Genomic DNA, 12,923 nt, shown 5'->3' on the forward strand with positions numbered 1-12,923 from the left:
TAAAAATGATAAGTTTAGATAACATCACGTATGAGGAAAGGTTAAAAAACTGGGCACATTTAGTCTTGAGAAAAGAAGAATGAGGAGGGACTTGATAACTCTTCAAATATGCTAAGGGTTGTTTAAAGAGGATGGCGGTCAATTGTTCTCCATATTCACTGCAGGTAGGACAAGTAGTAATTGGCTTAATCCACAGCAAGGGAGATTTAGTTTAGATATTAAGAAAAACTTTCTAACTATAAGGATAGTTAAACACTGGAATACGTTACCAAGGGAGGTTGTGGAATCCCTGTCATTGGAGGTTTTTAAGAATAGGTTAGACAAACACCTGCCAGGGATAGTCTAGTATCAGAGGGGTAGCCGTGTTAATCTGGATCTGTAAAAGCAGCAAAGAGTCCTGTGGCACCTTATAGACTAACAGACGTATTGGAGCATGCATCCGACGAAGTGGGTATTCACCCACGAAAGCTCATGCTCCAATACATCTGTTAGTCTATAAGGTGCCACAGGACTCTTTGCTGCTTTTAGGGATAATCTAGGTATACTTGGGTCCCCCCTCAACACACAAGGGATGGATTAGATGACCTCTTGAGGTCCCTGCCAGCCCTACATTTCTATGATTCCCTATACCAATATAAGGGCATAGGTGTATAGAAAGATAATGACACTGGTTATTATATTTGATGATGACAAGTAATTTACTCTCTTTCCCCCCTTTAATAGAGCACTGGTCTATGGAGACTTCCTTATCTCTCATCTTGCCTCTCGTTCGAATCTTTAGGTTTTCCCTTTACATTGTTTGTGCTGATTAACTTTCATGATCATTCCAATATGTATCTAATTAACCCTCCATTTTGCAGTTCTTTATGGATGTCAATATGAAGGGACTCACCTCCCATATATTAAATGAATGAAGAGGCCTATCCTCCCCATTTCCATGTGTAAATTATGGAGTAGGTAAGATTTGTTTTCCATCCAAGGGAAAATAAATCTCTGTTTGTGGAAATTCCTGCATATCATCCCATCAAATGGTATGCAAAAGGCTTGCTTCCCTATGGAAAGGGACACACAATTTCCTCATAAACTTGACAGATCCCCAGGTATCTATGGAAAACCAGGGTAACTTTCCTTTGCTCCTGAGAAGAATAGTTGTGTTAGAACCCTCTGGATTCAGCTGGTTCTGTAACCACAAAAAGGTGTAGTGTGGGGGAGTGGTCTGTAGTATAGGTAACAGTCTGTGCGGTTTGAGGGTTTTTTCCCCCTCGCAGGCCATCCATTTCTCTCCTTTGCAGTTTATGGAAAGGTGAGGTATAGTGCTGAGAGGGTGGCTGAGTCCCTCTTCTGACACAGAAGGGATGAGATTTTCTCTATGTTGAAAGCTAAGCAAGACAACTTAGGCTAAAGCCTTTAAAAAATTCCAGCATGAGCACTGCATTCACGCCTGACATTCCTTCCCTCTCACCCAAACTCATTCCTTAAGGAAAACAAATTCATGACAAAAGAAGTACACAATGTACTATAGAAGGGAAGGGGTTTGGATGTGAGAATAGCCAATGTAACTAAGTCATTTTTCTTAGCTGCATCTATTTCAGTTCTATCCATGGAGCGTGTCTAGAAGCAGGCACTGCTAAAAACAAGCAAGATTTATGATGCTGACAGAAATCCTGAATAACCTCCAAGCTCTAGAGAGACCCTCTCTGTGCCATTGGTCATGTGAAGTTGAAACTGCATAATTTTTAATGTTTTTATATTTAGACATAACAGAGGCAAAATCCATGGTACACACTGTGCAGGACTGGGAAAAAGTGGGGATTAAGGGAAGAGTAAGGTGATTTTACTGTTTTTTCATAAATATTTCACCTAAAGAATCTACTCTGGCTCAGTTTCAGACTTCAATAGCTAGCCCAGGCTTGCAGATAACACAGAAATAATTAAATATTAATGAAGTAGTAAATATATAATGAAGATTTTCTCTCCCTCTTTTCTTCTCCACCACCCACTCACCAGTTTAATTTTAGGTCAAATTGTATTATTATGCAGTAGTTGAAAAAAATCTTAGGGAATAACTGGACAAGGCCATCAGCCCAAATTAAGTTCCCTTGGCATTGTTTCAGTGGCATAAAGAAACGTTAAAAGTTGCCCTTTGAGAAACCCCCGCTCTTAGGGGAATCCTCTGGTGATACACAGCCAGCATGGCACATACTATACCACCTACTCTTTCCCCCTGCATATAGATGGTGTTGTTAGGCCAGCCAGGAAGTGAGAGAGGTATGGCCAGATCAACCTGCAGTCTGTTGCTCCTTAGCCAGCCAAATGATTCCTAAGGGACTGTTCCAGTTGGCAAACATTAGAGAGGATGCAGAACTATTCTAACATGGGCAGAGAGCTGTTTTAAACTCCAGCTGGCCTCCGGAGCCAGGCAAGAGGAAAGGTGACTTAACAGCACTGAATTTTCTCTTCCTGGAAGCCTAGCTTCTGCCATTCAGGAGAGAAAAGGGGTAAAGAAATCTGTAGCATTTGGAAAGATGTTCAAGGGTGACCTCCTAGGAAATAGGGGAAGATAGGGGGAAAGGAGAGATGCTTAATGGGGAAAAGAATGAAAAGAGTAAACACGTGAGGGAGAGAGTAAGGTAGCAAGGAAGGGAATGGAGGAATACATTTTAAAAAATGATAAAGGATCTATGTAATATTTGTATTTGTTATTTTTAATTAAACTTGTATAATAAAATATTTGGATGGGACATTGTCTTGGTACTGACTTCACGAGCACTATTTATATGAGAAAAATGACTCATGTGCCCACTGCCCAGTGTTTGCCACACCATCAGGAACTCATAATTAACACTGACTATGCACATTACTGCACAGAGTCCTTAACATTACTCTAAATATCTGCATTTGACAGAATTCTTGATACTTCCACCAAACTATAACATTTTAAGAGTGTAATTGGGAACTTTTTCTAACACGGTATTTACAAAGGTTACTATTAAAAAGCCAACATTTCAGATAAGTCGTTACACCATGGAAATATCACTGTTATTGTCCTATCACACTGCTGTCAAATGATAAATGACTTCTAATAGAGGCCACGTTAAAAAGTTGAGAAATCATCAAATTCCCTTCCACATGTATCAGGGAGAAAATAAAATAAGGAAAGTATCATTTCAAATGTATGGAAAGAGAAACATTTTCCTACTCTGTTTTGTTTTCTCCAATTTTTACATTGTATTTAATATACATGAAAATTATTACACAAATGTTCAATTTCCATGATGTTTAAAACAAAGAATGTCAATATAGTAACCGTGAAACGACATTAAATATATAACATTCAATACTGTTACATGAAATATGATCCCCTTAAAACCTTGCCATTTGCAAAGATAACTGTTTAAACTACTTGCATCCAATGAAGTGGGTATTCACCCACGAAAGCTCATGCTGCAAAACGTCTGTTAGTCTATAAGGTGCCACAGGATTTTTTGCTGTTTAAACATTATTTAGTTGCTCGTTCTATGTATTGAGAATACAACGAATGGAGTAAATTATGGTTAAAAGCGGTAAATGACAAGTTTTTGAGAACACCAATGTATATATTTTCAGAGCTCTATCCAGCGCACAAGTACATGGGTGCAAGCTTCTATGGAAATCAATGAGAGTTGCATTCATGTATCTGAGGGCAGAATCAATCCCTATTTTTGTAGTTATTCAGTTTAAATTATTTATATTAGAAATGTTATATTGGTTGAGAAGCTATAAAATGCTTTGCCAATGTAAAACACATACTGGATCATGGTGAAAAAAAACACTTTCCCATGTGGACGGTAAACCAGTTAAACTCATTTACATCCAATCCTGCAGCGCTTTGGAAAAACTTTGCTCATCATGTACCCACTCATGTCACTAGGAGTTTTGCCATTGACTCCAAAGGGAGAAGGTTCAAGCTCTTCCTGACAGCACGCTGTGCAATTTATCTAGCTATGATGTCCCCCCCTTGCCTTTCAGCTGCCACCTCCATAACTTTTTACATTTGCTCCTCATACCTTGAGAATTTTGCACATGATCTCATAAACTGAAAACGTTTTTTCAGCTCGTGTCCAATCCCACGTGGTGACCTTGGGAAAAAAAAACCAAACAAAAATACAGTAAATAATGTAATTTCTTTGTTTTAATGATACAGTTTATAGACCATTTTGTCCTGTCCCAAAGATCTTCTTTCCTTGATACACTGCATATGCACAGAAAAGACACACAACATTGCCTTAGAGAACTGTTATCATGGGTCATATTGACACATTTAGCCCTCAGGTAGGCAGTGCTGAGGAGGCACACTACTCCACAGGGAGCCCAAAGAGACATTGTACCTCAGGGAAGCACTGTACTTCCCTGAGTGTCCTGGGGTACAGTGGGGCTGTATTCAGGCAGTATCATCCTTTAGGGTGGTGCAACCAGCTTTCCAGCTTTTTCAGGATCAAGAATGGGGTTAGGCCAAGCCTCTGTCTTCTCCCTGCTGCCTTTGGAGTGCTGTTGGACACTGCAGATGCACTGAGGGAGCAGTCCCTGAGCAATCCTGACAGGCAGTGTTTTTGTGCTTCCCCTCACTGAGCAGACATGTAAAGGCCTGTTGCACACTGCCCCATGTAGTGTTATTTTTATTATTTATATTGTGGTAAGGCCCCCAAATATCCACAAGGACACTACTGCACTAAGCGGTGTAGAAACACCTAACAAAACACAGTCCCCAAAGAGTTTACAATCCAAACACAGGAAAGGAGACAACAGCTAACAGGTATGTCTTCACTACTGGCCAGATCGGCTGGCAGTGAAACGCGATAAAGCAATCCCTGAGCGCTCTCTTGTCGACTCCTGTACTCCAGTTCGGTGAGAGGGGCAGGCAGAGTCGACGGGGGAGTGGCAGCAGTCAACTCACCGTGGTGAAGACACCGCAGTAAGTAGATCTAAGTACATCAGCTTCTGCTACGTTATTGATGTAGCTGAAGTTGTGTAACTTATATCAATTCTCCCCCCCCAAGCGTAGACCAGGCCTAAGAATCATATTCGTGTTAGCAAGTGTCTAATCTTAAACCCCTTCAAACCTTAAGCTCTGAAAAATACTTCTGGCCCACTTAAAAGTTTATCCCAGGACATAAAATTTATTTTTACAAGTATTAATGTTAAAACAATTGTACTACATGGAAACATTACAGATTATAATAAAATGATATAATGGTTAATTAATAGGATTTAGAAAGGACAGAAACAGGCAGCAAAATGTATACAGTCTGGAGAAGAATCAAGAAAGATATGATCACACTCTATAAGTACCTTCAAGGAAACTGAGAGAAAGGAAAGAAAGGAACTATTCATAGTTTCAGAAGACAGAGGAACAAGGAACAGTGGTCTGAAAAGTTGAGGTTATATGTTAGAAAAAAAGTTCTTAACAGTAAAAGAAATTGGACTGTAGAACAGAACCCTACGAAAGTGGTTGAGACATCATTGCTATTGATATTGAAGAACAGGACAAATGAAAGAGGAAATATATTTGGTCTCCAAGACTTGAGAATAAAAATATCCTTTAAAATAGATGAGAGAACTTATCCCTTTTCCTAAGTGAAACCACAGACATGCATGAGAGAGGTATGTTAGATTGTTGGGGAGCTATTGTGGGAAGGATTGGGGTAATATAGCAATCTAGGACTTTATAAAGTGTTTGCCCACTTTTTATGTTGTATCATGCACAGATTTGTTTAACAGTTTTATAATGATTACTTCAAAATAACTATTAAAACACCAAGATGTTTGCTGATATATAAATTTCCATTTTCATCTGTTTTCTACATAAATGAGACCTGCTAAAGGATGACACTGTGTCTTTATGGTTAATTTGATTATGGAGTTGCATGACAAATGTGCTAATCGTACTAAATCTTGTTGAGCATATAGATTAAAATAATTGAAACTCAGACAAGAGAAGCATAAGCTCAATCACTTTATCTTACTAAAATAAAATTCAGTAATGAAAAGATCAAACAGATTAAGTGTTATATTTGCTCTTTTAATAGAGTTCTAATTGTCTGCAGTCATCAACGTTACATGGTTCACCCCTCCCCGCATCCTTTCTATTACAAACGATAAAAAGGATATTTAGATTCAATCATATACATCCAAATCCTGAAGTCTTTACTCAAACAAAAACCCTATTTCTGTTGAAGGGACTTTTGCTTGTGTAAACAATGCAGGATTTGGCCCTTATTTGTTTTCTCTAAACCTCTCTTTTATATCCTTAATTACATTTAGTAAGGAACAAGAGTGTTAGCACTGCATCGAGTATAATTAACTTCTTATCTGGGCTGTAGCCTATTAAAGTCTTGGTTTATGGGTGGCAATCCGAGAAGCCCATACAGGAACAAAAACAAAGGAAGATTTTCCGAGTATGAGTTACTATCCTGCAAACCTTTATTCATACAAATAGTCCCATTCCTCACATGAGTAATCACAATAAAGTAAACGGGACTACTCATATGAATAAAAATTCTCAGTGGCATGTCCACATGTTTTATGTTTGGTAAAATGTACTGCAAATATGTTATAAATACATGCCAGCATATGTACACATACATGAGGACAAACCATAGTTGACAAACCATATCTGATAGAGTGCTACTACTGAGAAACAGGGAATTATATGAAAATATATAATCACTTTATGATTGAATCCTACTTGGCTATACAGAGGACTAAGGACAGGCGAAGCACACACTGCCCATACAGAATCTACTCAAATCCCAGCTCTGGGCACGGGGATGGCATGCATGATACTCTACCCTCTGAGCAAGAGGAGGGGCAATAGGTGGAGCCCTGGCTCTACCTCCTCCCAAACACTGGCCAGCACAGTTGCCTAGATGCAAGTATACTTTCTCAGGAGCAGAGGAGGAACTGTGACTCAGAGGGTACATGAGACAACGCCTTTCTGCACTTGCTACCTTTTAGAACTTTAAAAAATAAATAATCAAAGACAAACAAGTGTCATGGCTGCTTTTTTGGGTATAGTTAGGAGAAAAGTGTTATTTTTCAAATGGGAAGGGGGAAAAAGCGCAGATCATAGAAGATTAGGGTTGGAAGAGGCCTCAGGAAGTCCAAAAAAAAAAGAAAAAAAAAGGAAAAAAAAGAGAATTTCTGTAATTGCTCTTTGTAAAAATATTGGTATCACATCCCTGTTTAGAAAGCAACTTGATTCAGGGAGCTTATGCTGCAAAAAAGTATAGTCCTTTTATGACTCCCATTTAAGTAACCCATAATTAGAAGCTGAAAAATTGTGATATTGAAACAGTTTGATACTAATCTTTGAAAATTACAAGAAAAAAAACCACACATTGCTATATGATTGCAGACATTACAGTGTGCACAAAAGTGTATGGTTATAAAACATGATGTTCAAAATCCTTTTTATAACTATTGCAATCTTTTAAAATAAAGCAATTTTGTCCAATACCCCAAAACGTGCATGCATTGCACTTACTGTCTGGTGAAAATGACTCATCCAAAGGCTTTTTTATTTTATGTTAAGGCACTCTTAGTGTCATTCTCTTTCAATGTGCACTATAGGACGTACAATTTTACTTCGGTTTCCTTCCCAGCTCATGGAGGAAAGACTTTTTTTCCACTGATTCTAAGCCCTAATTTCTCTTTGACTGTCTTAGAACCAAGGACCAGAGTCTGATACCCTTACTCATACTGGGTGGGATATTTTGCTGCACGGAACATGCAGCCCAGGAGAAAGGATGGGTAAAGTGCCTTTAATCCCTGGAAACTGTCCAAGTTACAGCAGCCTTTTGGGGTTGCCCTAAGTGCAGCACGACTGCCTGGAATCTCTGCAATACTGGGTGCTAGTGGTCCCTCGTGCCTCTAGCACACTCACTATGTGTGTGTGTGTTTGGGGATGGAGGTGGGGCGGGGAGAAGAGGATGTTATGGCCATCTTCTACAAGTGTCTGTGCCAAGAGAATCCTTCCATGGCCAGATCCAGAGGTTTTAGAGCCACTTAGTGCTTTTTGAGCCCTTTACCCAGTGTGAAAGGGCCAGACTGACAATGAAACCCTCATTCAATGAGTAGTAACCAGTGTTGTCAACTCTCATGATTTCTATGCGAGTTTGGCCCAGGGCTGGAGGCAGTCAGGGATGTGAGATTCTCCAGCTCTTTTGCAAATGTCAGCTTTTCCTAGGGGTGAACCTCCTCTGATTGGCTATCTTCTCCAATGCCTCACCTCCTGGAGAACCAGTATAATATTTTTATTTAAAAAAATACTTGATAAGTAGTTCCATCGAACTCAGTAGGACTACTTCTGGAATAAGGTGCTACTCAGCACCAGTAAGAACATTAGAATCTGGTCCTGAATTAAATTAAAAAAAAATCAGTTCTCCTTGAAAAAGTTTTCTCCAAAACTAACAATAATTGTGCTGTCTCAGGGTCAGATTCATCCACCCTTATTCACAGTGAGTGGTAACTTTCAATCTGCTCTACAGGACATAGAAATTTACTTCTGTTTCCCTCCCAGCTCATAGAGAAAAGACATTTTTTTCCTCCAGTTCTAAGCTTTAATTTCACTCTGCTTCCTCTCAGAACCAAAGCCCTGTGAGCAGCCCCACTGAAATCATTGAGACTTCTTGCTCAGGTCCTGATTCATAAAAGCACCTAAGCACAGGCAGTACAGCTAATTCCGAAAGTTCAAAAATAATGAGATACTCTGTGTTTTCAGTTTGTCTTTTGAATTTTTAACTCCCCTTGCCACTCCCAATGTATTTGACAATTGATGTGCTTATTTTAAAGCATATACTTAAATCTATTCCTACCCAATAAAGCACTTAACTGTGTGTTTTACTGTAATGGGACCTCATGACTGCTTAAATGCTTTGTTGAGTTAGAATTCAAGTGAGAGACTACTCAACATGAGTAACAATAGTAAAAATTGGCCCTAAACATTTTGCTGGTTAAATTCAAATTAAACCAACGATATTACTCAGCCCACTTTCCCCTTCCCCTATCTCCCTCCTCTCTGCTGCTCATACAAAGTATAAAAAGTCACATTCAAGATGAAATCTGGAGACATAGATGTTCTGAAAATTCATTTCCACAGCATGCAAAAGGCTCTGATAGTCCCCATGCCTTCAGCTGTCTGAATCTGGAAGTCTGGCTATCATTCAACACAATCTAACCAGTTTGCTTCAAGGTGGTTGACCTTTCCATACCTAGCAGCAAACAACGTGTTTCCCTTCCAACTTTGCCAAGTGCTCCTGGTAAGTGGGCACAAAGGTGCTAACTAGCTGCACTTCTTACCTTTGATAATTATCTTACAGAACTTTAATTTTATTCCCCATAATTTTTCACTATTATATAAGATATCCTGGTAGACAGTGGAAAGATTCACCTATCACTATGTAAAATGCTTGTATGCATTGTATGGGATAAAATTATTTTAAATACACTTTTCCCTGCTAAATATGAGAAATATACTTACTGGAGGTGCTATAAATTTGTAAAGAGAGGAACCCCTCAGAGCTAGAAACTTTGGTGTGTACATTCGGTCCTGAAGGGAGTCTTGTTCCCGTTCTTCTGTCCAGCCCATATAGACTATCTGAGGGAAAAATCAATAGTGTTGATGAATTCCTCATACATTACACGTTCATCATACAAATTATGCTGATGCCCTTCAAATCCTATTTAACTAAAGATCCTGAACTGGTGATTCAAAATGACATTTTTAATTCACTTATAATCATGTAAAGAAAGCCTATTCATGGGAAACTATCAGAACAAACTTTCATTGTACCAACAAAAGTAAAAGGCAAATATATATTCAGCAGATTTCAGAAGTTTATCATCCCATTAAAAAACTGGCTGGAGTCATTCTAAATATGCTGAAAATTCAAATTAAAGGACCTTAATGAAACTGAAGTATAAGAAACCAAGTAACCATAAAGCTAGAGTAAATTTCAAGTAGTGGTTGAAAGTTCTTATTTGTGTAATCCTAGTTGGTGGTCTGTTGCCTTCTGTGGAAAGAAAGGATTCAGTATGAGAGAGAAGGCATGCTATTTGTATTTCAATTTTATAGCTTCATCCAAGGACCTTAACATAATTTTCAGACATTACTCAAATATCATGGTATTTGGTTGATATTATTTTACCAATCTGACATACAGCTAAACTAAGGGTCAGCAAGCTTCAATGATTTACCCCAGACCACACAGCCTGTAACTGACAGAGTTGTGAATTAAAACATAGTAGCAGTATACTGCACTTAGCGCTATGAAAAAGATTTCCACTATAGCATGAATGAAAAAATACAAGCTAAAACACACAAATATAATTTATACATATTAAAACTGAAATATTGTATACACCTCATCAACTGAATGCAGCATAGAATTATTCATATCATTAATATACTATCTACTTTAACTATGTACTCCAGTTCAAAAGTCTTAAGTTAGAAGCAATATGCCCATCGGAAACTTGTAGAGTATAATTATAATTTTAAATAATTGGGTTAAGAAAGGAACGCTACACAATTTATACTTTGTTTCAGGGTTTTTCTTTTGTTGTTAGTTTTTGCTTATATAATATTAATTATTTCATCCTGCATAATATATTTGAACATTTTCTAAGAACTGTAACAACTATGAAAAACAGAGATGGACCCAATGGCTGCTCTGCCAAACAAAAAAACAGGCCAACTCCCCTTTCACCATCCCCACTACAAAGGCAGAGCAAGGAAAAAGAAGAAACAGTGGATCAAAACTGTTCTATCATGGTATAACTACAGCTATACTCACCAGATACAATTTTGTGGTTTTCTAATGACAACCTTTGTTTACTGTACCTATTCAATGGGAGTTACTGGGTGGATCAACCCTTTTGAAACTCAAACCCCTTATTTAGGTTCCTAACATGGATTTAGGAGCCTGCCTTGAGGCACTTTTTGAAAATCTTGGCCTATATCTACACTGTATTCAGAGAGCTGGGGATTCCTTAAAAATCACCATCTCCTCTTTGGAAATTGATTACTTAAATTAGAATGTAACTATGCACCAATCTATGATATGTGAGTGAGTCAAGACCAAAAGTAGAAGAACCAGAGTATTTCCAGAGTACTGGTATCCATAGCTGTGGAGAAACCATACACAGGGACTAAACACATCCATGAACACCTGATACACTAATACATTTCTTTTGCTGATAATAAACTGACTTCTAGTGTAGAAAGTAAGATATCACAGAAAATAGACAAACCAATATCTATTTCATATAGAACTGTTAATGGAACAGACCTGTTAATTTTAGGGCAATAAGATTGTGTAATTTGTTTCTACCCTAATAAACTTGGGCTTTTCTCTGTTCAGGGTTCCGATGTATTGCAGATTGAGTACTGAGATACAAAGGGCTCAGTCTGGCCAATGCTTACGCATGAGTAATTTTATACACATTAGTAGCCAATAGGACTGCCTACATAAAGCAAAATTACTAATGTGAGTAAAATGATTCACCTTCCTGTTTGCATGATATGGGCATGACTCAACCTATGATATTTTAGGACCCTGAATGGAGAATGTTCCATTGTTTTTTAAGAGCAGAAACAACATGCACGAGTTTATTGCTCCAAAATTAATGGCTCTATATATTAATACCAGCTCTAGGGGGTATGTCTACTCTGCAGTTAAACACTCACGGCTGGCCTTTGTCAGCTGACTTGGGCTCATGTGGCTCAGGCTAAGGGGCTGTTTAATTGTAGTAGACATTCAAGCTCAGGCTGAAGCCCAAGCTCTTGGACCCTCCCACATCATCGGGGTCCCAGACCCTGGACTCCAGCCCAAGCCTGAATGTCTAAACAGCAATTTCCCCTTAGCCCAAACCCCACAATCCTGGGTCAGATGACATGGACAGTGTAGACATACCCTGTAGGGTTTAAATATATTTCTGCTGCATTTTATTGTTGCCAGTGTTATGCCAGACGTGAGACTAAATTATCATTATGGTCCTGTAGTGAGGCGGCCTGGCTCCCGACGGCCCCTGAGAGGGAGGAACCGGAAAAGCCACCTCAGTGGGCGGAGCCACTGCCACCTGTTCCCGCCCCCCGGAAGTCAAGGGGCGGGACAGGAAGTATAAAAGCCCGGCCTCAGCACTCAGTTGGAGCCCAGCAGCCGGAGAGGACAGACGCTCCTGATCGGGCTCCTGCTGGACCGAGCCTGCCCCGAGCCAGGTACCCGGACGTGGATGGACCAAGCCTCCCTCGAGCCAGGTATCCTGACGCGGACCGACCGAGCCTCCCTCGAGCCAGGTACCCCGAGGTGGACTGGCCGAGCTTGCCCCGAGCCCGGTACCCCGAGGAGCGGCCCGAGCGGCCCCCTGACCCGAGTCCGGAGGAGCAGCCCGACCTAGACCGCCTTCACCACGCCGAGGAACCCATGGTGTGGGACCCTGCTGCCGAGCCCAGCGACGAGCAGGTACCCGAGGAGGGGGAGATGGAATGCAGCCCGGGGGTAGCCGAACCCTGTCCGGCTGAGGGCACGGATGTGCCCATGTCAGTGTGTTGCGGCCAGGATCCCCACTGACTGTAGCGGATCCACGCCGCTGTTAGGGCCCCGGGCTGGGACACAGTGGAGTGGGTGGGCCTGTGTCCCCCCTGCCACCCCACTCACGGGTGGCAGACTCCCCCTCCTGCCAGCACTCAGGCAGAGAAGCCTGCCCTTACCTGAGCTTCTTGAGACTGATGCCGCTGCTCTGCTCCTGAGACCAGGACCTGAGCCTTGAACTATTGTTTGTTGCCCCACCCTGACCTAGGGCTGGGACTTACTGACTCTTGCTGGCTCAGCCCCCGGGACAAGGACCTGAGCCCCTGGGACTATTGTTTGTTGCCCCACCCTGAC

The 12,923-nt window shown here is 40.4% G+C and overlaps 1 protein-coding gene across 5 annotated transcripts in view; it reads right to left on the reverse strand.

Annotated features, from left to right (window-relative positions):
- The window catches only part of SNTG1 (syntrophin gamma 1), a 536,067-nt gene that overhangs the window by 62,195 nt on the left and 460,949 nt on the right, over positions 1-12,923 (reverse strand). For all 5 annotated transcript variants that reach the window (XM_045008056.1, XM_045008057.1, XM_045008059.1 and 2 more), the window contains 2 exons: positions 9,518-9,634; positions 4,047-4,118 (listed from right to left, as the gene is read on the reverse strand). In XM_045008056.1, the coding sequence (XP_044863991.1) occupies positions 4,047-4,118; positions 9,518-9,634 (189 nt within the window). The remainder of the gene's footprint in view (positions 1-4,046; positions 4,119-9,517; positions 9,635-12,923) is intronic.

This window comes from Mauremys mutica, chromosome 2, assembly GCF_020497125.1.
Source record: "Mauremys mutica isolate MM-2020 ecotype Southern chromosome 2, ASM2049712v1, whole genome shotgun sequence".
Classification (NCBI taxonomy): domain Eukaryota; kingdom Metazoa; phylum Chordata; order Testudines; family Geoemydidae; genus Mauremys; species Mauremys mutica.